This window comes from Ceratosolen solmsi, unplaced genomic scaffold (assembly GCF_000503995.2).
Source record: "Ceratosolen solmsi marchali unplaced genomic scaffold, CerSol_1.0 scaffold2, whole genome shotgun sequence".
Classification (NCBI taxonomy): domain Eukaryota; kingdom Metazoa; phylum Arthropoda; class Insecta; order Hymenoptera; family Agaonidae; genus Ceratosolen; species Ceratosolen solmsi.
Genome location: NW_011948422.1, coordinates 5,611,682 through 5,637,738, shown reverse-complemented (window position 1 = coordinate 5,637,738; position 26,057 = coordinate 5,611,682). Strand labels below are relative to the sequence as shown.

General features: G+C 28.9%; 2 protein-coding genes across 3 annotated transcripts in view; both read right to left on the bottom strand.

Moving 5' to 3' along the window:
• LOC105361867 (protein SZT2) lies at positions 1 to 25,547 on the bottom strand. 2 transcript variants are annotated; one of them, XM_011499149.1, is made up of 23 exons: positions 25,351 to 25,547; positions 25,036 to 25,199; positions 15,377 to 15,710; positions 14,848 to 15,033; positions 14,111 to 14,409; positions 11,909 to 12,239; positions 10,945 to 11,300; positions 10,602 to 10,698; positions 9,972 to 10,300; positions 8,856 to 9,381; positions 8,046 to 8,570; positions 7,318 to 7,775; positions 6,661 to 7,215; positions 6,168 to 6,414; positions 5,530 to 5,994; positions 5,175 to 5,269; positions 4,662 to 5,103; positions 3,127 to 3,493; positions 2,784 to 2,949; positions 2,450 to 2,666; positions 1,756 to 2,276; positions 361 to 975; positions 1 to 145 (listed from the first exon to the last, which is right to left on the bottom strand). In XM_011499149.1, the coding sequence occupies exons 1-23, from the start codon at positions 25,490 to 25,492 to the stop codon at positions 14 to 16; spliced, it is 7,569 nt and encodes a 2,522-aa protein (XP_011497451.1). In that variant the 5' UTR covers positions 25,493 to 25,547; the 3' UTR covers positions 1 to 13. The 2 variants fall into 2 exon arrangements, with proteins under 2 accessions (XP_011497451.1, XP_011497452.1); XM_011499150.1 differs by lacking the exon at positions 25,351 to 25,547 and having other exon boundaries at positions 10,599 to 10,698; positions 25,036 to 25,342.
• A 313-nt stretch (positions 25,548 to 25,860) lies between these two features.
• The window catches only part of LOC105361868 (protein SZT2-like), a 4,962-nt gene continuing 4,765 nt past the window's right edge, over positions 25,861 to 26,057 (bottom strand). Inside the window, exon 7 of the mRNA XM_011499152.1 lies at positions 25,861 to 26,057. This exon is cut by the window's right edge and continues 568 nt beyond it. Within this exon, the coding sequence (XP_011497454.1) occupies positions 25,884 to 26,057 (174 nt within the window). The 3' untranslated portion in view covers positions 25,861 to 25,883.

Below are 26,057 nucleotides of genomic sequence, written 5' to 3'. Positions count from 1 at the left end.
ATAAACATAGTATTTAAGAGCAAAGTCCCACCCAAAGGTGAAAACAGCAGGCGTTAACAAAGTCCTCGATCAAACTGTAAATATCTCCAACAGTGAACGGTGTACTTATGGTTCCTTCAGTTTTTCTGTAAACGGCATACAATTCCTAAAATGAATTCAATTTATTTTAGTTAAATTATACACACAAGTTTTTTTTTTTACATTTGAAAATAATATAGTAAGACCTTTCAATGATTTATTAATGATCTTTTAATGATCTATTACTTAAGATTACCGAGCGAATTTCATAAGCGAAGAGCTTATATTAACAGTTACGAATTTAGGTAATAAAAAGCTCCTACCGATAGTAGTGAGACTTACCCCCCTGGACGTGTGCATATCAATAGTCAACATCATAAACGCCTGCACGTAATTCGGATGCAGTATAAGATGATGTGTAATATTGCCATCAGGAGCATTAAATTGTTTGTGATACTCCTGGTACTTGTTTTGTAGAAGCTTGGCTAGGCTTTGGTACCAGACGATCGGCTGATTGACTAGGGGATTGAGTCTTGGGTCGAGCCTCGATAAAGGTTCGACACAAGCCAGCGAACGGAGCTCGGTGAATTCGGCATACGTTAAGGTAGATCTGTTCTCGAGCAAACGATTCCAAAGTAAGTGTGTGCGGCAGTGGAGGGCTCCTTGCTCAATCATATTGCTAATGTGGCGACGGGCGGCGTTCGCTTGAGACATGATGAGCTGCTGCATGAGCTGCTCGTGCGATGAGTAATAGCCCAAGTAATTGATGGACTCCTGGCGAATCTGTGTGAGGTTCGAGTAGGACATGGTGCTGTTGAGAATGTTGGGGGCGAGTGGCGATTCGGGTACCGGAGGTGGTGTTGGGGCCATCGGACTTTGCATATCCTCTTTTAGACTTTTTGCCTCTAAGCCTTCGTAATCTCTTACCGATGATAATGATTCTGGGGCGTTTGCGTCCTACACAAACGTAATGGTCTCGGTATTATTTCGTATTTTTTTTTCTTCTTTCTTTCTCTTTATTCCTCAATAGTCTCGTATTACTTGAGCTTATAAAACACGAGCCCTTTCAATTCAGGTATGATGGCAATTTATATAATTTATTTATATATTTATTTTACTTTATTGCTAAGTATGCTATGATGAAATATATTAGTCATATTTGCATTGACAGACAATTACTTTAAAACAAAGAGTTATTGTTATTATAGATTATTAATCTATAACTGTAAGACTGCTCGGTTTACAATCAAGACTATGGATTATTCTTTATGCGTAGAGTAGTAGTAAATTTTTGCACTTTTTTCAATTTCTCTGCCAATTAGAATGAAACATTTGTCAGCTGCTTGAAATAAGGAAGGTCTCTATCATATTCCCATCCACGCGATTGTTTTTTTCCTTCATTCCCAAGAAATGTAATCTTTTAAATATATCTTACATAATATTTTATTATAAACGAATCGGGCAAAAAATACGAATGCTCATCATCAACTTGATAATTGTGGTGATTTTATAATAACTGATATTAATATTTAATTTGCCGAACATTTATCATAGTTTAGAATCAGAAAAGAAACAACCGTATAGATTATTCTTAAATTTATACAAGTTCCATTACAGCGTACATACGCGTTATATTTCATTTTGTTAAAAGAATGTCAGCTTCTCAACGACTTTTTCATTTATTTTAAATACATGAAAGGATAGCAAGAAGCAAAAGATATAGGAACGGCTGCTTACCCATTTGGTATTGGTGATCTCGGCATGCAGATCACTCGAACTCGACAGTAGTTCGCTTTTGACCTGCTTACCAAGAGAAGGTGAATTGGTCGACACGGGACTTGACTCGGACAGGCTGTCCATTTGGGAGTTGGTCATGGATTTGACGACGCTATATACAGTGCGAAATTTGCCAATTTTATTGTTGCTCTCGACCTCGCGCTTGGGATAAAGTTCGCGCTTGCTCGTGAGCATCAGGTAATATTTAAGGGTAATGTCGCGGCTGTCTGGCTGAGAGAACTGTTCCAGCCAAGTGACAATGAGTGCGACGTCAAAGTCGTCCGTGTACTTGATGTCTTGGGCGTCATGGTAGCTGAGTAGAGGTGTGCTCTGTAGTCTTACCAGAACGTACTCGCTTTGTTGCGTGTCGTCCGAGTCGTCGGACATCGAGAACACTTGCATATCATAGGTTTTCTCGTGTGAGAGCAGGTACTGGTACAAAGTGTGCGCAGGTGTCACTAAATTGTTCACTGTCACGACACCTGCAAGTAATCATAAATATTGTAAACATTTCATTTTTTATAATACGTTTCTACAGTACGTGCAATATGTGCAGAAGCGCAGATAAAATTATTTCGTTATGTTAATGACGAGTGTATTGTTGATTGGGAAAACGAATTATTCTTAATTGTAAATTAATATATTTTTTCTTTACCACTGTAGATTAAATTTCTAGCATAGTTAGGCGCTTTGCTATAATATTTATTGAAATCGTCCAAAAAATTTGTAAGATGATAACCGTGTTTCAATGACCACTGGCAATTCCCAGCGATATACGAATGTATACATCGTAGATGAAAATCGTAGGTGAAGGAATGTAAATGCATATTTATTTTTATCTTATCACAGACATCTACGAAACTCAACATAAACTGAAAATAAAATAAAATAATTTTACTCTTTATATGTCAAGTTTAAAAAAATTTTTTTTTGGTTATTTGTTTGTTTGTTTGTTGTTTTTTTTTTAGTTAAACACTATTAAAATATACCTGATTTACTAAGGCACTGCTGGACTTTGCTTGTAATCGACTGCATTCGATTACTCGTAATTTAACGATAAAAAATGGTTCGGCTAAGTGAATTTCAAACAATAATACCCCACCTAACATAGACTTTTTAAGATAAAAGGCTTGATTAAGAATTGATACCTCTTCACTGTAAAAATAAACAAAGGTTTTGTTTAATCATCGTAATTGACGGCCAAATATGTATAAATATTTACAATAATAGCGAAATAATTTATTTTCTAATAAATTTAAGCGATGCACTAAAACAATTACATATCAAAACTAATTAATGTTATAGTACGAAATTGCTCTACTTTATAATTACATTTTTTGTTGTGATTCTATTTGAATTGGATTAAATCCTAATACTTGAAGGTACTGTTTATATTCAGACAGCATTAATTCGCAAATTTCTGTGTGCCATTTAGAAACAATTTTTTTCATAGATGCATCGCTAGTACTTCTTGATCGTTGTTGTGCGTTAAGAGGTAAATGAAGCGGAGGCGGTGTCAGCGAATGGTCTCTCGTCGCTGCTGATTGTAATCGCCATGTTGGTAAGAATAGCAAAGGTGTGTGACAATAGTGAATGAGTCGAGAATGTTGTTTAAAAGTGTTTAAAGTAGCCAAAGAAATCGGAATATTTGGCACGGCCCCACGACTTTGCCACATGGTGTGAAGCTTATTAAGGTCATCTAGTGAAATAAAAGTATGCTTTAATTATTTATTTTAAAATTAACAATCAACATTTGATACTAGATATGAAGTATGCACTACGAGTTATAAGCTTACTTTCAACAGTTACTGCCCGAATATGCATTTAAAACTACATTACAAACATAAAGAAAACTGCAACGAAAAAATGTTTCATTATAAGCAAGTCATTACTAAACATGGATTATGTTAACTTCCACGAAGCTCTAAAATAATATGAATGAATCCATTAATTATGTTTCACAGTTAATTCGCATATGATAACTTCATCTTTTCATCTTTTCACATAATTTTCCTGATCATTTTTATCAAGTCATTGCCTAATTTTTATTGTTATACCATTTATTTATTTATTCGGTATATTATTAAAGGTATTCATGCACTTAAATTTAGGTATATTTATCAAAAATCTCGATCATCATTCATTATTCTGACATGTAAGAAACATTAATAAACATTTACACATTGTTTATTTTGATGTTGTGATTGTATGTACAATCGAATATCAAAGTAATACATAAATATATGACAATGTATTGAACAGTCGGCCTTGACCTTTCTTTTATTTTTAATTAGTCATGGTGGTCAATGGAAAATTAAGAGGTCATACGATACCTATACTAGGATGATACCTATACAATGATTTAATATCAGCTGTGGATGTAATTTGAGAAGTAAAGAGAGCACCGGCATTACTTATAAGAAGGTCGAATAATCAATATCTTTTATCTTTTCGAATACGTTAATTTAATATCTCATATTTTATCATTACCTATACTCAAAGTACGACGGTTGAGAGAGAAACACAAGTTTAGTCATAATCTTGCGTTCATTAGCAATCAATTGAACTTTATAAATGTTAATTGTAATCCCATCAAATTTCTTTCAGTTTTTTTTTTTTTTTTTTTTTAGTGTATTTTTATCATAGTTTATTATAGTGTACTATAATATAGTATAGTATAGTAATATAATATAGTGTACTTGACTTAACAACTTCATTAGGAATACAAATATTAATGTTTTTTTTTTTTTTTTTTTTTTTTTTTTTTTTTTTTTTTTTTTTTTTTATACAAAATTTTAAATGTTTCTCCTAGATAATTGTAGTGTAATTTAAATAACAAAAAATATTTTAAAATAGTAAAGTAGTACCTTTAGATTTTTTTTCCTTGTGTCGAAGCTCTTGAAAATCGTATGCAGCTTTCACCACAGGATCAGTGGTATTTGGAGGATACTGACCACATGGTTTTGCGTCACGCATCACTTGACCCATCATGTGATTCCATGAGAATGGCATTGCACCTTTACCCGTTTGTGCCCGACTACTAATCCGTTGCCATTCTTTGTTATCAGCGTGCCCTACATTTGGAAATTTTGCGAGACTTTCCATATCACTTATGTGGTAGTATTGAGAATGATTATGCTCCTCTTGTTCGTAGTTTCTAATAGGTTGATGATGAAATATTCCAAGTTTTTGCATTATTATGTTGGAATATATGTTTGATCTAGAAGATAGCCAGAGACCCAAATTTGTTACTTGTTTTATTAATTTTTCGGAACGTTCCTTGGACCAGTTGTACATATAAAGAATAATCTGCGAAAAAACAAAGATGATTAATCGTATCATTTTATCGACATTTCAAAATAATTAAAAAATGTACGCACATGTTGATTTTGTATTTTAGCTAGAAGCAATCTTTGTCTGGGTACGAAAGTTTTTTCTAAAATTAATGGGTTAAATTTTTGAAGTAATTTTTGATCTGAAAATAAAAAAATATCATTTATGAAGCGTTGCTTGATATAATTCTACTTTTCTCAATGTAGTAAACTATAATATGTTAATATTAGATCTGCACACATTAGATCACATAAAATCACATTATTTATAATATTTCAATATCATATTTTGATCACTCAATTTTAATAGGTAATACCTTTAAAAAAAAAAAAAAAAAAAAAAAAAGAAAAAAAAATAAAAAAAAAAATAAAAAAAAATAAATATTAAGAAATTTATAGGTACCTTTTGGAATAAGTTGTTCAGATTCGATTCTATTACTAAATGATGCTTTCCACTGATTAAAATTTCTGGCAATTAAAATACTCCTAACGTACATTTCTGACTGCTCTTGCGTCACATCACATGGCAAGAAAATCAAATCGTCCGAGCTTTCCTGTTCGGAGGCTTTTGATAGCCATTTGACATTCCCATCGGCATTTTCTAGAGTCTTGCTGAGTAATAATTCATCCTGAGTTAACCTGTTGTCGATAAATGGTTGTCTGCTCCATTGTACAAAGGTACGCGCCGTTGTATCAAGCGCATGACTATGCACGAGATTTTGTAATTCCTTTAGAATTACTTGCAGGGAGTGTCGTCTTTCCAAAATGACCACGTGTTTCTTTATAGCCGGCGCAGACAAATCCAGTGCAAATTGAAACCAGTAAGCCATTGTTGTTTGATAAACTCTTCTTAATTTTCCCTTTTCACCTTAGCATAAAAAAATACTTTAATCTTATTTAAATTAGCTTAAGTACGTAAGTTCGATGCTTTTAATCGTTGTAATTTTTAATGTATTTTTCGACATCCTATTCATACGATTATTATGAAATATTTATGTTTATTTAAAAGAATTTTATTTACATATTATAATAAACAAGTACCTAATTCGTAGCCATTCAGTTCCAAGGGATTATTTCTCACGTCGGCCTCGTCAATATCTTCGGAATTCTCATATAGAGGCTCGGCTAAAGGTGTTGGTAAAAAATTATACTCAGTGATTAGATCCCAATTTGCGTGTCTAACGGCGGCTTTTAACTTTTGCACGAGAGATTCCAAGTTCACACGGCCTTGTTTCCATATACGAAATTCAATGTAAGCTTTTGATAATTCTTGCGATTCATTTTTATCCTGAAAGAACATAATTTCTCTTTAATTATTTATCTTTAATTTTCAGCACCGCATTAATTTTTTCCCCCTATTTTTCATTAATAGAGCATATCAATTCAATAATGTTATTTATGATTATTTAAAATGTGAAGCTTGAAAATGATTTCTTAATGTTTAATAGAAAATTTACATTAATTCGGCTTTCTTCACAAGGCAAACTTTTAAAGAATTGAATTGCGTAAGCTCGGTAAAAATATCTTTACTCACACAATTCTGCCCCCAATATACGTCGGTCGAAACGATTTCTTCAAAGTCGCGAATCTCCGGACAAATAGGGAACATCGAATCAAAAACATTCTCGTTCTCCGTGGCAATAATCTCGCCTTTCTCATTAACGATTGCGATCGCAATGCACGCTATCCCTCGGCTTCCACTCGAGTGACTCTGGTTGTATAAAAAAATGTCACTTTCAGGAACCCTTTTGCTCGAGCCGTCAGATTGCGAGTAATCTTGAAAATGAGAGTGTGCCCTTGTATCGATGTATTTGGGCGTATAAAGAAATTGGAGTATATTCTGGCGTAGGTAGTAGCCGAGTGCGCCCATATGACGTAAGCAGCATTGCTGCACAGACAATTGTATAACGCTTTCGGGAGCACGATATTGTCGTTGAATGAAGTGGACATCTGACGGTGTGAGTTTGCACATGGGATTCCTCGCTAACATAACGGATAAAACCTCGAGAACGGCGTCGTCTAGACGATTTTGCAATACTTGTACGAGCTCACACCTCACCTCCGGCCCAGCCTCTGATATACCATGTACCTGTTTTATGAATTAGATTCTTAGATTCTAATACGTGTTTATTTATTATTACCTAAGGATAGTCAGACTTATTAAACAAAATATATGACCTGAAAAGCGTACCATTAATACAATCGAATCACCAGATTTGTTTAATATATCCGATTCTCGTTCGCCGAAAGAGCGAACTCTTGGCCTAAGCAAATCCATTGCCGAAGTCGACGACGACGAGCTCTGATCCGTCGATATCCCTAAGCTCTTGGCCTGCGATAACGAAGCTACACTGCTACTACGTGATACCATTAGCCTTTCATCGCTCTCCGAGAGCTTGCTACTTTGTAGTGGCCTGTCATCGCTCGTCCGCTCGTGTAATCTTAAGTAAAAGACATTGCCGTTGCTTTCCTGGTAGACGAACATATTACTACGGTTGTTCACGGAGAAGCGATTAAGCACAGCCTGCAGAGCTTTGATACCGCGGGACATACCAGTTTTACCAGGTCCAGTTTTCAAACGGTGATGCAAACAGAATGGTACCTCCCATACAATGGGACAACGAAACATTCCTGGTGAGACGTTTGTCGCTATTGTAATGAAACAATCGATTATTTATATAAAGTGACTATACCCTGTATGTAGAGTAATTGAAAAAGCTTCTTTGCTCTCTGTGGAACTTAATTAATTACGTAAAGTGTGTATTACATGTATATTTAAGAAATGCGAAATGAAATAATATCTCAAGCTCTTTAGCTATTAAAAAAAAAAAAAAAAAAAAAAAAAAAAAAAAAAAAAAAAAAAAAAAAATTCATTTGAAAATTAAAGAAAAATCTACATGTTCTAATATTTATATTCACCATTACTGTTCTGATTTTGTAACGGTAACGAGCTGCTTTCAGAATTATTTTCAGCATTTTTCCACGTATGGTCTTCAATAGACTCAGGCTCAAGTAGTTGATCACACATACGTTTGTCATGTAAATCACGTAGTAACAAATACTGATTGACTCTTTGACATATTGCTTTAATCTGTAGTACTGCAGTTTTTTGCACTTGTTGATAACGATCGACTTCCGATGAAGTAAGTTCGAGAAACCGGCAGTGAAAATAAACATTGACATGGCCATCCTGAACGCGCAGTATCAGCCAGAAATTGGGAAGAAGATCTCGTCGGTGATCGAGATCAATAAGCCACTGACAGTCATCCTCGGAGTCGCTACTGTCCCCTTCGTAGCCATCGTCTGTACCTACTTGATTGTCGCCGATACTCGATATTTCCGAATGATAACCGGGAGGATCGCCAGAGTCTTGCTTCTTTACTCGTACAGACGTTGGAACCTGTAAGTCGTCTCCGATGAAAACCGAGTTGTCATCGTCTAAGACTAGGGAAAATATATAAATTTAATTGCATAAATTTAAGTATCAATTAATAATAACGCATTTTCGAATTAGCCGAGAGAAATACTCATTTTTCAATGCACTAAAAATGTAAATGTCAGTACATAAACGTTAATAAAAATATCTCAAATACTTTGTTAATTTCAATGACTTGACATTGACAGAATTATGTATTTGAAAAATTTAACAATATTTTTTGTTTTAAGAGAAAAGATTTGCATCAATTTTATAAAGAAGTTTGTCGAATTTTTGTATTATTCATCACTTACGTTTTTCCGCAGATCCGTCTTTAAAAGACGTTTGCTGTATATCATCGACACAGATAATATTATTCGTATTTAATGTCTTTTTTACAAAGTAAAATAAATTGCCTCCTTGACGAATACAATATCGATCTATCGTTAATTTCTTAAGCTCCTCCATAAATTTTGGCAGGCTGTTATCCGACGAGAAAACGAAATGTAAAGGCACTTTATCCATGTAACAGCTTGTTCTGTTATTTGAATTGGCTACATGCTTGGCCACAAAATTCAGCGTCTCTTCCGTAGGCGAGGACTTATCCAAAAGCACTGCCGCGGTTTCGTCTCTCAGCAGCCAATGGATTTCCTCAACGAGATTTGACACTGCGGCATACTGATGACTCGGTAAATTCGCCATGCCCTCGTGCATATGTTCACCCTCGGCTGTCTGAAGTCTGTCAAAGCTATTTTCATTATTATCGGGGCCGCCACGCATACTACTTTCGCTAGAATACGAAGTTGTTCTCAGGCCCGATGGTGTATTCTGGATGCTTACCTGGTTGTAATATTTGTGAGATTTAAAGTACATAAAAACTATTACAATTACAAAATGTAAATAATAGTATGTTGTATGATTTATGCAATCATTTGTAAAGCAGTATAATATTATTAACACGTCAAACGTTTCTTAAAACTTATATATTTCTTAGATATCCGATATCGGATTATTATTATATGCTAGTTTCTGTCAACTATAATATTCCTTTTAAATTTTTTAATATATTTGAGAAATTTATAGTATTTATTATTCTCTTTCTTTCATTCCTTTTGTTTATGAAACAATTTGCTGAATTAGATAAATAGCTTTATTAATGATCTAAAATCTAATTCGTCAACTGATAATTAACATTTCTCAATCTGGAGCAATGTTTTTAGCAATTTCGTAATATTCGAAATTCAAATATTAAATTTATGTAGTTTTAAAGAATTTGATGTATGAAAGTACATTTACGAGCTTTTTAAAGTTTCAACATGGCGTTAACATTATTTTTATGATTTTCTATATAGATGCTTTTTTTTTTTTTTTTTGTTATAATATAAAAACACATTAATCTTTATATATAAATGTTCGTAATTCTGACTTACTTCGAGAACTTCCTTTGGTAAATTTAGACAGATTATATCAAGAGTGATTTTTAAACCAGAAGAAGCGCCGCAATCTTTAAGATTGTAATCGTCGAGTTTTTGGGTAATTTCAGTAAAGCAAGTTGGAAGAAGTTTGACGGCAGTACTGGAAAAGCTGGACTTGGAGTGAATCGAGCAATTAAGTTGAAGAAATAAGGGCTGATCATGATCGTGTTCTGCATCCATTTGTAGATCACTGATGAAAGAGTCGGTTGAATCAGAGCTTTTAGAAAGTTTGGAACGTTCGTGCATGCCATTTCCAGACCACATGATCGTACCGATATGATTAACTAGTCAATAAACAAGATATTTTATATCATTGTCATAAGTAATTATATTAACAACGTACATAAGGCATATTAGATTAACTTTCAGTTTAAATTTATGAATATTTGTAAAATATACAATTATGATAAAATAATCGTATCGAATGACTATAATTATGTAATAATATACATTAGCATATATAATTAGTAGAACTTCAATATTGAAATACGATTACGATATATAGTAAAGTAATAAAGATTACTGAAAGTTTAAAATACTGAAATTTAGTTTTAAAAAAAACTTTAACTAAAAATTACACACTACCTTTTTTCATAGAGCTACATAGTTTTCCATTAATTGCTTCAGAATTAAAACGTACTTCGTCATCACTGTCGGAAGATGCTTGCGGTACCGCATCAGCCTAAAATAAAAGTTACAAGTTTAAAACGTTAACTATACTAAGCATCCTATTCACTGTATTAATACTTCAACGCGTAAATTTAACATGTATATTAATACTTTAATAATTATGGGCACATTTAAAGAGGAGAAATATAAACTTTGAACTGTCATTCATGATTTATTTAATATTTTGTTAAATGAGAATATGTTCAATACAAATGCATATAATAATATTGTATTAATTAATTTACATTCGTATACAAACCAGTTTGTCATTTTTCCAGGATGGTAGACAGTAGTAGAAATCAGGATGTACAGGCACTTGCTTAAAGGCAACATTAATGATCTTCTTAAATTTATCCTTAATTAGATTATGCATATTGCGCATCTCGCTACATGGGGTCCCTTCATTGTCGGGTGTTCTGAGATGTTGACAAACAGCTCGCAAATAATCCGTGATATTGATTTCAATCAGGCATTCCTCACACTGCTCGACCGCTGCATCCATGTCATCATAGTTTAATGGTTGTTGAAGAACCAGAGACTTGTAAACTGCCACCACATAAGAATGGCAGTGAGCCAAACTTAAGACCTTGCAGTGTTCCGTGAGATTACGTTGATCTAGACAAATTAATTATTTGTAATTGGACATGCACATGAACAAATTCATTTAATATAAATAAACAATTACTTATTCTTAAATAATAATAAATAATAAACAATTGTACAATATGTAACTCAGGCTGGTAACATGGATTTATAGCTTAAGAAACAAAATAAAATAAGTTCAGTGTACAAACATCAATGTAGTTCAAATAACTAATTTACTATTTTAGCTTCATTTTATTATGGGAAATATATTTGTCGAAAGAATTAATGTAAACGTTAACTTTCTATTAAATATGGCCACATAAAAGTTTAAGTATTCATTACCCTACTATTTATAGAAAATTATATTAGAATTTATCATAAAATCATTAAATGATTTACTAAAATAATTTTATCGAACGTATATTTACTACTTTATAAATTTATTTTATAAATATATTTAAAACTGATATAAAAATTTATCTATATAAATAAGCTAATAGCATAAAAAAGTCGGTATTAATTAAAAGAATAATATTTCTGTATAATAAAATTAAAAATCAAACTATTATTAATATAATAATAACGAATAATAAATTTCTATAATCATATCTTTCTTCTAATTTTAGGTTTCAAATTACCGTTGGGAATATTATCGGAGTCTTCGCTCTTCGGTTCAGGTGACGACGGCTTTGTAGTATCAGCTGATTTGAGATTTATAAAATCCTCGTGGAGTTGTTCATTCATTCGATAGGTATGGTTATGATAGATGTCTTTGAACCTCGGTCTTTCAAGTTTCTCAATGAGCGCATCGATGAGCAATGCCAAGGAACAATCATACACGTATATCGGTAGTATAAGTCCGCGCTTTGTGTTCTCGACAGTCGATGGCAGTGACTTTTCGTACGTATCTGTCGTTTTAGGCGAGCTGAAAGCCAAGGCGTTTTTGAAGTAGTCCAGTTCATTGCTCTCCTGTTAATTAAATAATAAAAGACAATTGTACTATCAATACATGGTGCTTAATAATTTAATTCAAATATATGTTTTCCAATCTTTTTATACGCATCGAGTCTAAAAAAAAAAAAAAATAGCGTAAAATAATATTATTATTATCTTTGTCTTGCTTTCGTGTTACAACAATAATTATTATTACTAATCGTATTCAAACCTAATGTTTTGCCAATTATAAACAAAACTAATTATACATAGTCGATAATACGATTTTTATCATATCTCAACTCGGTTATAAAGTAAACTCATGTAAAACGTTTATTAACTTCAAATTTTATAAGCGTTGTAAAAAATCGATTTTTTTTTTTTTGTTGAAAATAGAAATCTACCAGCTAGATTAATCAGAGGTTTTATATTATTTCTTTTAATCTAATATATTTTTCAAAGATTAAAATTTTTTAATGTAATTTTTAATATTAGCATTTTAATATTGTAAACAATATTATTTGACTTTTTGATATGTTGATCACAATTAAATTAAAAAAGCACAAATATTCGAGCTGTATTTGATAAACGACCAAATAAAAGGATATGAAATAGCGAAGAGAATTATTTTTTTATTTTTTTTTTTTTATATTTCAACGAAATTTCGTATTATAAACACGTTATTAATTAGAAACAAATAATTCATAAAAAATATAAATTATAAGATTTTCAATATAAATAAAATTACAAATTTTTATATAAAAAGAAATATTTTTATGATAAATTTTTACGAAATTTGGTGAAATTAATATATTAATTGTTTTTAACTATTTTCTAAAAATTATTAGAAACTATTAGAAATTATTATAATGTCAACTAAGGAAAAATAAATATTTAATTTTTTTATTCAGCACTTATATGTATCTAAAAATTACAAAGAGATTAAACAAATAACTCAGTTAAAATGAATAAAAATACAATTATTATAAAATAAAATAAGCATTTGCAAAAATAGAAAAATATTATTAAAAATATAAAAAATTAAAATGTCATTGATATTATTTATGAGTCTCCATGTCATTCATCCCAGTATTTCCCATTGTTCGGTGTGTGCGCGCGCATGCGTTTATTTCTTTAATGATAAGAAATCACGTATTTACCTTCATTTCAAACCCGAGTACTTGTCACTACACATAAATATCAAAGATAATAGTCGGTAACTTATTAATATAAAAATTAAGTGCGATACGATTAAACTAGACGATATTATCGTCAGTTTAGCATGTGTTAAATCATTACATTACATGAAAATGGAAGTGAACTTACACCAAGAGAAATACCTTGAGCATTTTTCAATATTAATTTGAATATGAACTCATTATAAATTGTTACTGGTGTTGTTATTATTATCATTATCATTATCATCGTCATCGTCATCGTCATCGTCATCGTCATCATCATCATCATCATCATCATCATCATCATCATCATCATCATCATCATCATCATCATCATCATTATTATTATTATTATTATTATCATCATTATCATTATCATATGACATATAATAAAAGATCATATGTCACTATCAATATCATCAATAATTTTACGATATCTATCAACTTTATAATCCTCATAAGTATTGATTTCATTATCATTAATCAAAGATCAATGTATTTAGTGATTATTTTAATATATAAAGGATAGAAAAAAGAAAAATAAAAGTGAAAATTCTTTTTACAACTCTTCACGAAACATTAATTAATTTGATAATGAGGTTTGGATTGTCACATTTTACTCATAATGTCAAGCAAATTAAATCAATAAGATAAGATTTGAGAAGCATTCCTGATAAAAGCTACGCGAAAATTTAATATCGCATATTCTATTTCATTGTACAATCTTACCAAGATGTCAGAAGCAATTTGAATGGACGATGCATCCGCGGATGGCAATAGTTCCCTATTATCTCCGTACACCTCAAGTTGCTTATAATCCAACTGTTCACTTGTCGAGTCGTCTTGCTGGTGCTCAAATACAGGAGTAGTGAGAACGTGACGATCGATTTCTTCTTCCGGATATGTCATTAAATGCACATCATTCTCTGATGCTGGTATTAGCGTGACTATTACGTGAGTGACACTGATGCCTTTGATAAAGCATCTCCAGCGCGGGTATAACATTGGCTTGCTATTCCTTTCTATTTCTAAAGATTGTATACTTACTGTTGAATTTGTCTACTTAAAGTTTCCTTAAATCTATAAGCTTAGATGCTGATTTAATTTATAAATAACACAAGACTTTTTTTTACTCTAGAGTTTGAACATAATTACTTTTATCGATATTGAAAATCATTATTTTACATCTGAATTACTTTTCAGGATAAATTACTAATAGATATTTCTATTATAATTTCTTTTAATTTATTTAAATATTGTAATATATATATACAATATTTAAGTATAAGTTTGAGTACAAACAATTAAAAAAAAAAAAAAAAAAAATAAATAAATAAATAGAGGATCTAAACAATTATAAAGAATAATTTAAAGCATTTTAGGGATTAAATTTTGATTTTTAAATAAAAGAAAACTCGCATAACAATTTTGAATTATAATTCTAGCTTGTAATAATTTTAATATACCATAATTACAAAAGAAGAATTTTGATTCTTCCTCTCTGTGTCTTGCTGCAAGCATTTTAGTAAATCTATTCGAGTCCGTTGCACTCAGTATGAGTTCTTTATTATGTAAATTTTGTATATGATTCAATAGGCCTTCCATTAAAATTCCATTGGCATTGTTTTCTTCTTGCAGCTGATCTTTAACATCTAAAAAGCATTTTTTCTAATTTAAGTATATAAATACACAGAAAACACTATTATCAGTACATCAAATAATCTATTTTGAATTTTTCAAACGAACTATTAGCATTTGAAAAATAAAATTAATGTTTTGGGAAATGAATTTAATTTTTATTTTTATTTAACACTTTTATACATTTTTCTTATGCACATAAAAATATTATAAATTTTCTATTCACAGTAAAATTGTACCCTTAATAAAACTATATTTTTGTAAATAAAGCATTTTCTATTTATATCCCAATGATTTGCAATAAATTATCAATATATATTTATCAATACAAGTGTATAAAATACTGATGAATCAGACCATCGGCAAACATGGAGAATAGAAGTTCCGCTTGCTGACACTTGGATAAAATACCGAGCGTATCAAAATCGAATTGCATGGAGCGAATGCGATTGTCGATGAGAGCATTTTCCGAGATCTCCGGGTACGTGGCCCGTCTTGTTGTTGTTTTGTTTAGACTTATGTTGTTATTGCAGTTATTGTTAACATTGCTGCTAGTTGGTTGATTTCCTGATAAACCTGTTTGTTGCTGATTACATGGGATGTCGTTGCTTGGCGGTAACACTTGACACATTAGGCTAAGATGCTCCAGGGTTAGGAGGGCGTTGATGCATTCTTTGTCTACTTTGGATATCTGTTTTTTTTTTTTTTTTTTTTTTTGACATCCAATTTTAATAAGGAAAAAAAGTTTGTAAATAATATTACAATCGGTTGTGCAAATTTATACATATCATACAAGTAAATATATAAAAATTGTATATTTTTGTTATTTCATTAACGAAAAAGAAAATAAAAAAATTATATTTATTATTGAATTTATTGGGTTTATTATTAACACTAAAGAATTATGAATAGTTATAAAAACTAAAATTCTATGAATATTAGGTAAATGTGATTTCCAATTATTTCTTAAAATATTTGTAACAATATTTAACATTTCTCATTTAACAAATTCATAAAAGAAAATAATTATTATATTATTATTACTATTAAATTACGTATATTAATAATTAATGTGTATTTCTGATTCATTTGATTTTGATGAAAATTATTGATTCATGATTTAATTAATAAAATAAACTAACCAAGTATTTACTTATTTTTACAAGGTGCATATATTATTTTTCGAAATTTAATTCAATTCAAAATAAATAAATAAATATAAATGGTGAAATTTTTTACTTTTAACTGAAAGGATAAAATGTCTTTTTAACATGAAGAAATATGGATCTTTAATAAAATATGATTTTAAATGATGGATATTTTTAAAAAATTGTTTTAGAGACTTGGATAGAGTGATTACAATTTCATTTTATTGTCACAACTTATAATTAGTTATAAAAATAGTATAAAAAATGTTTTGTACAAAAATTATGGTTTTATCATAAAAAACTAAATAAGATTTCAGATTTTTTGAAATTAAAATTTATACACTGGTATGTTTGTCAGGACGAATTAATTCATTTTATTTATATATTTCAATTAAAAAGGTCATTCCTAAAATATTTCTAATCGTTATATTACATTAACCTGCATAACCAATAAAATAATGTTTCAATTTGTGAATTACAATTTTTATTGTTCATTTACATATCTAATTATCTATTTCAATATTATTATAGATTTTTTCAATAACATTAATTTTCCACCTATAACTTTTTTTTTCAGTTTTATGTTTTGGTAATTTAATTTCATTTCATCTAGTTAAACTTTAATTTGCAATATTTATGATTAGTAATAACAAAATTAATTTAGAAAGCTTAGATTACAATCTACTATTACATAATACTATATTTTGCACGAGTTTAAAGAAAAAGTTAAAATTACATTTTTACCTCAATACTATGTATCATGAATGTGTTATTATGTATTATATTGTTTTATATAAAATAAAAATGTAATATGATAAAAATACATATTCATATATTATTAATTATTTTTTGTTATAAAATTAATACTATTTTATTAATAAATTCATACATATTTTAATATTCAAAATATCTATTTAACCAAATTTATATAAAATCTTACGATGAATTTAAATATCTTTCGTTAATAAAGTTGAATATTAATTTGTTATAGAAAGTTTTTACGAGTAATTTTTATATTAAGATGAATGCGTTTTAATTCAGGGAATAGAATTATTATTAATATTTCTATTACTATTGTATGTATTAAGTAAAGTTTAATGAAATATTATTATTGTAATAACTATTCAAAATTCATAGTGTAGTTTTATTTTTAATTGTAAATATATATAAGATCAGAATTTCAAGATTATTTATATCATATAATTTATGGATTTATTTTTACATCTTAGGTATAGGTAATTTGTTGTTTTATTTGAATAAAATAATATTTTTTAATTTGCATTACTTATAATAAATTGTCTATTGAACTTTGATCTATAATAATTTTTGTTTTTTTTTAATTTTCTTTTCAGTTATTGACATCGATAAAAAGAAAATCATTATATAATAAATACACAATATAGAGAAAATTACAAATATATTTTACAAGTCATGCACATATACTCGATTACCTTAAAAATAATTTTCTTATGTTTTATTTTTATAGGTCTAAACGAATTGGAGATCGTGAAATGTTACTATTTAATTCTTTTTACAATCAAATTCTTGAAGCGAAGATGTCATGAGATTTCAGGAATAAGTTGGAGGAGTTGAATCTCACTTTATTACAAAGCGCAGAGACCACTACTCCACTTGAACCTGGAACTCTTGAAAAAAATTAATTTTCGCGCTCCCTGTTTTTTTCTCTTTTGCTCGATTTGACTGATGCTTTATCTTTTCTTTTTATTCTCTCACTCATTTGCCATCAGGGAAAATGATTTCCGATGTCGAAATTTTGATGGGCATTATCGACATCGAATAAGAAAAGAAAAATCAATTGGCTGTTGACGTATTGCCAAGTGATCTCGAGCTGGAAGAGTTAGATCTGGCAAATTTTTCAGAGCCCTTTATGCTCATTGTCTAGATCCCCACTTCCAACTCAAGTACACCCGACCCTTCGCTGCAGTTTCAGTGGTGAATTCGAGGACATCCAAAGATTATCCAAGCCCATGAGGATGGGAAAAAATCTATTATTAATATTCTTATTTTTGGAAGATTATATTTTTTTCCAAAGATTATCCAAGCCCATGAGGATGGGAAAAAATCTATTATTAATATTCTTATTTTTGGAAGATTATATTTTTTTTCTTCTCTCTCTCTCTCTCTTTCTCTCTCTCTCTCTCTCTCTCTCTCTCTGAATCTATATATATATATATATATATATATATATATATATATATATATATATATTTATATATATATATCTTTTTCCATTACTTTTTGCATCTTTGTTAGAAATAAATTTATCTAAATCAAAAAATATTTGTAAAATTAAAACTGCTTAACACATATTTATATAGTGCTGATAAACAAAAACAGTTTATTTTTTACTATTTTAACAATTTTAAAATAAATGTTTTAATGTGCGTAAACTAATTGCACGTTATTATGTACTTCAATTAGTGTAATAATTATTTATAGTTTGTATATTTTTTTAATTTAGAATGCGATTATTATTATTACTATTGTAATAATTATTGAGCATAAAAGTATTAAAAATAATAAAAAAATTAATATTTATGTTATATTTGATATTATTTTATAAAAAATAAATTTTTACGAAAAGTGTATTTATAATTATTATTAATATATATATTTTAAATGCTTATTGTTTAGCATCTGATATATTTCATTATTTTATATTGTGATACAATATTTATGGTTTAATTATCAGTAAAAAAAATAGTAACATCTGAATATGCATTATTCTAAGATTTAAATGGTGAAATCAATCCGAATTCATTTAGTATAATTTTCGAAAAAGGAATCACCATATTGTATTGTTATATGTAGAGTTATGTATTTTTAAAAATATATTTTATTTGATATCCCGTTATATAATATAGAAGTAAATTAAAAAATATTTATAATTTAAATAATTTACACGTCTTATGTATTTAATATCGTATTAATCTTTTAATAACAATAATTGTACTCGCAATGTCACTACATAATTTATACTGCTCAAATTATATTACCATTATCAATAATGTAAAGCATGCTTTATATTATTTCAACACTCGACATAGCATTCATTCTAATCTTCATCACCTTTCCATACATACATGGCGTCATCACTTTTATCATATTTCCGCACATGTAGACACGCACGAGCCTATCGTAAAACATCGCACATTTTATTTCTATGTCTAATCGAAGTAGCAATGGAACATCGCAAAATCATTCCGCCCCCCCCCACTTCCCTTGACTCACGAAATTCAATTTATCATTACCCATGCCCGCTTAAACTTATAATTCATTCGGAGATTGAGGCGGTCTTAAATCGATAAGACGCTACTCCCTTATCACTGTTCTCTTTCGCACTGTACTGAATTTTATACCACTTTTCTTTTATTTTATAACCTGCGTTTGAGCGATATTTTTGGTTGTCTCAAGTGGGAGCACTATAACAGATTAGAGCCAAGCACATATTTCTGTTCCGTAACCAAAAACATTTTGAAGAACGGGGGGAGCGAGAGACTAGTGTCTTATCTCTGTTATCGCGTATTAATTCTTCCTGGCTTTTTCTTGAGGAAACGTATTTTTTGTTATTCATGTATATACAGATGTATATACATATAGATACATACGCCCGCACGCGCACACATACGCGCATTCAAGCGCGCGCGTACATTTATATATACGTACATATAAACGCTATTATCTTATATAACGAATGCATAAGAATATGTAATCATCCCTGAAGACACCTTTCATCACTATTTTTTTTCCCATTTAATTTAAACATTACTTTGAACATCACTTCACCAGTATTAATAGTTTGATCTTGTTACACAAATAAAAACAGCACGTTCATTGAAAGGTCAATTGGTTTAATAAAAAAAAAATGATATCAAACTATTAATTGGTCCTCTTCATTGTTTATTAAATTATATTATAATCAAAAGATAATATTATAAGTAATATGTTCAACATGAAAACTACATATTAAAGTTTTAAGAATTATTTAAGCAAACATATTCACGTAAAATTAAATTTAATAAAATTAACGCAATTTGAATTTAATGTTAATAAAGTAATACATTCAACACTAGTCAATTAAAAAGCCAACATTAGAACAAAAGAAAAAAAAGTTGACAACTCCATTTCTATTTAGCAACTATAAGATCACAAGTACGACGAGTGTTTTTTGAGTATGTGGATTTTGTATTCATGATATGAAACGGAAAAACGTAAAAATATAATACAACGAACCGCACTTAAAAGTTCACACGTAACTATGAATTTTGCGATGTTCCAACACTGCACCAAACCCCTTTCAAACACTTAATTAAAACAAAAAACAAATTTATATATATACATATATATATATATATATATATATATGCAGAGAGAGAGAGAGAGAGAGAGAGAGAGAGAGAAATAGATGAAAAGGAAAGGTATATAATATAAAGGAAGAGAAAGTTAGAAGAAAATGGATATTGAAAATATAAATGACTGTAGAATAATAGATAAGAAACAAATACGAGCACTTGCGATAGCTCGTGATGGGTCAGTAGTAGGCCCAAGTCAGATGATGAGACCTATATATACCTGCCGAAGTCTGACTGATAGGAAAAGCTCGTTTCAAGTCCTTCTACTACCCATCGATATCGGCACTCTCTTGTTGCCGTTGTTCACGCGCCCCGCCCGCTAATGATAACGACACGCTTGTCACGGACGACTCATCATAGCTTAAAACAAGCAATATTGTTGCCCGAATTTGCGAAAAAAACTATGGTACCGGAATATAATACTAAATATCGATGAATATAATAACTTGCATCGTTTTTGGTTGAACTAGGAGAGTGAAGGTGAATGATTATTGATAATAATGTTAAATTTGTAACTATAATAATTTGGTATATTGTAAAAAAGTATTGTTATTGTTTAAAAAAACTTAAACATCAATATGATCGTATGATAGGTGCTTGACTATAGTAGCAAGCTTATGAAGTGCACTAGTAAAAATTTATTTTTTAAAAATACAATGTTATAAAACAAATATTTTTTATTTCCAATTCCATATCGACAGAAAGTTTTAAAATTTATATTTGTATATTTTTTCGTACTTATTATAACGTTCAAGGAATTGTTAGAGTTTGCAGAATACATTAAACTGGAATTCATGAAGAGTTTTTCATGAATGAATAAGTCATAAAATTATATTATTTAAAAAGCAATACTATATTATTGTTATAGTTCTGATGATAAAAACACATTTAAATAGAAAAATCTTCAAAATATTATAAATGAAGTAAAAAAGCATGACAGATGAAATTATTTTTATAACTAAATAATCGATTTTGTTGAAGACAATTTATTTACATTAAATTAAAAAAAAATCCATTTAATTATAGAAAATAAGCTTTAAGAAATATAAATTGTTAAAAATATTTTTAAAAATCGACTTTTTGATTATTATAATTCATTATTTGTTATTTACCATTTTGTACACGTTTCATATTATTTAACAATATAACAATTTGAACAAATTATAAAAACATTTAAAAAGAAAATATAGAAATTCAAAAATTTGAGAAACTCCTAATAACAATTGTACTCTGATTTTATTCTTCGATATTTATAATATTATAATAAAAATATATTACATATTGAAACTCATAAATAAAATCTTAACTCAATTTACATTCATAGGAATATTTAATGAATAAAACTAATTTTGAATCTGTAATGTTTTGTTTACTTAAATCGTAAGTTTATTGTGGTCCATAACAATTGTCTATTAAATTAAAAATTTATTATACAACCACAATTTTTTGAATGCATAAAACTGTACGATTAAAATCTGTTAAAAAAATTGAATACCTTTCATTTTCCAATTATGATCAATACAAACAATAAAAATTAATTTCAAATTATATACTTTACACAACGGTAGAATTAATTTTTGTTGTTATTTTACTATGTACATCTCAATATAATACACGAAAATATAAACTTTATTAAATTTGTAGATATCTCCTATTATTTAGTTCTTTTTTTTTTTTTAGAAATATTTACATTTATTTATTATATAAGTTTTGTATAGTTTCAATTATCTACAATTGTAATTAAAGCAAACTCCCGATGTTGCAAATGCTGCATTACTTCATTTTATTTTACAATGCTAACGTGTAAAATTATTTGCATCTATTTTAATTATTATTTTCAGTTATTATGAATTAAAAATAATTTTTGGTTATATTTGAGTCACGAAGATTTAACATTTTTCTTGTTATAATTTGTTTGTATCTGACTGAGGTATTAACCCTTTGATATATTATTTTTAATGACCTACATGTATTTTATTAAATATCGAAATTTTTAATAATATTTAAATACAGTAATTTCATAATTTTAACTTTAATAAATAGTGTTTGAAAATTCTATCGATTTCATTTGGAAATTGTAGCTTCATTTTTTCAATCAAAATATTATAAAATTAATTTGATTATAAAATAATTTAAACGGTAATATTATTGAATTTTCAATAACAAAATATAAATAGTAATAAAAAGTGTAAATAATGACGTTATCTAAGTGTACAGGAAAAAATATAAGTCACTATTTTGGTTTCAATGGAATTGTAGAACACGAACGGTAGTTAAATATTATTTATTTATATTTTATAATTTTACAAGAGAAAGTAATGGATATGCTTTGTCGTTCGAATTTCACTCATTGTTAATGTCTCTAAGCTTATGATGCCTAGACAATTCTTAAAATGTATAGAAATATTTTTTATATCTTAATAAATGGATTATGTTAAAAATTCGCAATAAAATGATATCTGTATAAAATATGGAAAACATAAATTAAAAAGATACTATAATTATTGCAATGTATAATGAAAAAAAAGCCTGGCTTTCAATAAGAAATAAGAAGCTGCTTTTAAATATATTAGTATTTTATGAAAATCAAAATATCAAGAATAATTGAAGGCATATAAATAATTGATATATTTGCTATTCATATAGAAATAATTTCGAATGTTAGCATTAATTCAATAAATCTTGACAATTTTATCATCGAAGAATCTTTTTCAGCTCTAAACAATGTACACGTATAATATTTTAATTCTATTTTAATATCATATTCGTAAGAAAAATAGCTACTTGAGCGTAACAATTGCTTGTTTAATTATTTATATGTAGCTATCTCAACGTTAATATATAAAAATTAACGTTAGATCAAGATATAAAATTAACGGTGTTTCGAAATTACAACTTAAATTTTAAACGGGATACGATAACATGACGAATTCCATTGTAAGAGCAATGTGTTTACTTAAGATTGATAATTTCTCTTTTTTTGATGATTTTTTTTTTTTGCGTGTGCATACACATATAAGGTAGAATTTTATCATTTCGATATGTATTCTTTTAAATTTTGAATGTAATTTTTCATTTTCATTTGTTGGACATAATAATAATAATATCCAAAGCAGTATAATAATAAGCAATTGTAAATTAATGTATTCAAGAATAACATTATAAATAAAAATTGTTATGCGATAAAATCGATTTAAGATAGAAAAATTATATAAACCGGTCTTATTATATTTATGTAAATTAAAATAACACCAGGCGATCTTTTATTGAAAAAGCGTAGAATACATTGAATTATTACAAGCACAAAGTTTTACAAAGCATTTAAAAAGACGTACAAGTGTTTGAAATTTTATATATGTATATATATATTTTTTTTATTTTTAAGATTTTCGTGCCACGGCTCGTACAAGTGAAATCTTTAATATCTTTGACGACTTTTTTTGTTTGTCGAGGGAGATAGCGCGCGTGCGCTCGCTCTTTCGTCTACCTAACAAAATAAACCACTTCAGAAAACCGCTGGTCAGGATAAATTTTTATTTTGCTGATTACGACCATTATCAACGCCGTTGCCAGCGAGATAAGGTACGTCGAAGAGGCAGATAGAGGTGGAACGAGGCTTTTGACTTTTAGCCGGGGGAGTTGTGAAAAACTCAATTCCTTTTTCGATAACGCGTTGGCTTTGCCAAGTGACGAGGAATCATCTTTTCAAGAAATAAACATTCAGACAGCCGAATGAAATTCACGAAGAGAAATAATGCATTTCTTACAATAACGGACAATTATTTATTCACACGAATGATCATATAAGCGATTATTTTCTGTTTTCTGTTCTACTAATTTGCTTCGATCGAATCGATCGGTGCATTCTTCGAGTGTCGCCGGTAATCAGACGTATACGTGTTGAGATATTGGAAATATTTGGATATCTTATCTACCTATGATTTATTTTATAAAAAGAGACGACCCTTGATTTAAGTGACTAGTCATTTAAGCATAAAGCAATGTACAATTTAATTATTATTTTTAAGATGATTCAATAATTCAAATTTCGTCGTTGAATACCATCATTATCGTTCAAGAATTTATTTGTTTCGATCTTTTAAATTAAATATTCTCCTTGATAATATGCGAAAATGTATTAAATTTTTAAGGTAATTGATTGTAATTTTGTATATCAATGCTCCGTTTGCAAATGTAAATAACTTAGTGCAATGAAATAATTTGCGGAAAGCTTGTGATTATTAAATATCTCGAATTTTATCCAATTCTTATTAAAAATTTCACATTAAGAGAACTAATCAACGTTTCTTGTAATTATTCGTATAATATCTTTGATTTCGTCAAGTTTTCGGTATTATATGACAGTATATGATAATATATGAGATGATGTTTCAAAAGTTTCTTTGCTTTAGCGGAACTATGTATAATTTATTAAAGTCGACTTGTAAATTTATAATTTTCTCATTAATAGTACTAATTTTACATTTCTACTTACCACTTCAGGAAGTTGATGGTATTCACAGGAATGCATATAAGCAGCTTTTTTTCGCGAGTTCATCTGAGCATAGCCACATTGGGGTTCGATCCAAACTTCCATAACTATTTGAAAGTCTCCAGTTGTTTCGTTATCCTCAACACCATTTTCTCCATCGACCGTACCTTTTATTTGCAAAAAATATCAATTTCTTAAAACAAAGTACTACTATTCTCTTCTACATCAAAGCATTGAAAAATAGATAGAACATTTAAGAAACAATTACTTTCAATGAATATTTAAAAATTTAGTTTATTATCTAACTGTAATAATAACCTTCATCTGTTTCATCTTCCGATATACTATCTTTATCTGCACTACCAGGGCCAATTACTACGTGAGGAGGAAATAAAATATATTGAACTATACAGGGGTACGCTGCATCGTTATACCCTGACCCTTTCATTTGCACCTCCATCACAGTATTTATTATACCAGCAGCTGAATATGCAAAATTAAAACCCTCCGCAAGACGAATCCTATAATAAAAAATATATCAAATATATATCAAATATATATATATATATTTACGTAGTATATTAAAAGAAAATTTTTTTTTTTTAAACTAATACATTAATATTCAATATAAACTGATTTAATTTTATTTTTGGGCTCGAATAATGCATTTGATATTTCTTAGGGGAACAGTGCAATTTGTTTTGGGATAAATATAAATTTTTGTATTTATACAATCTATATAGTATACATAAGTTCAAAACAATTAAGATTTCTAACGAATTGGTATTCTCGAAATATATATATATATATATATATATAAGCATACGTTGAATACACACGAATATAAAATCTTACTTTGTAATAGTCGAAAGTATTCGAGCTATGGCCGCGATATTGAGTCTCGGTAAATTGATTGCAGGCACCGTCTGGAGGCAGGGCTTCTTTAATAGCCAGAGCCATCTCATGTGATAGAGATACCTGCTGAGCGTCGTTGTAAGACTGCCTCCAGCAATGGAGGCATTCCT

Excerpts from the sequence above, each read along its gene's own strand:
- LOC105361867 (XM_011499149.1), bottom strand. The coding sequence starts at position 25,492 with ATGGAGGTGCAAATGAAAGGGTCAGGGTATAACGATGCAGCGTACCCC. Across the intron at positions 14,410-14,847 it reads ATTCTTCTTTTGTAATTATG|AAATAGAAAGGAATAGCAAG; the intron begins GTATATTAAAAT and ends TACAATCTTTAG. Across the intron at positions 6,415-6,660 it reads TATATTGGGGGCAGAATTGT|GATAAAAATGAATCGCAAGA; the intron begins GTGAGTAAAGAT and ends ATGTTCTTTCAG.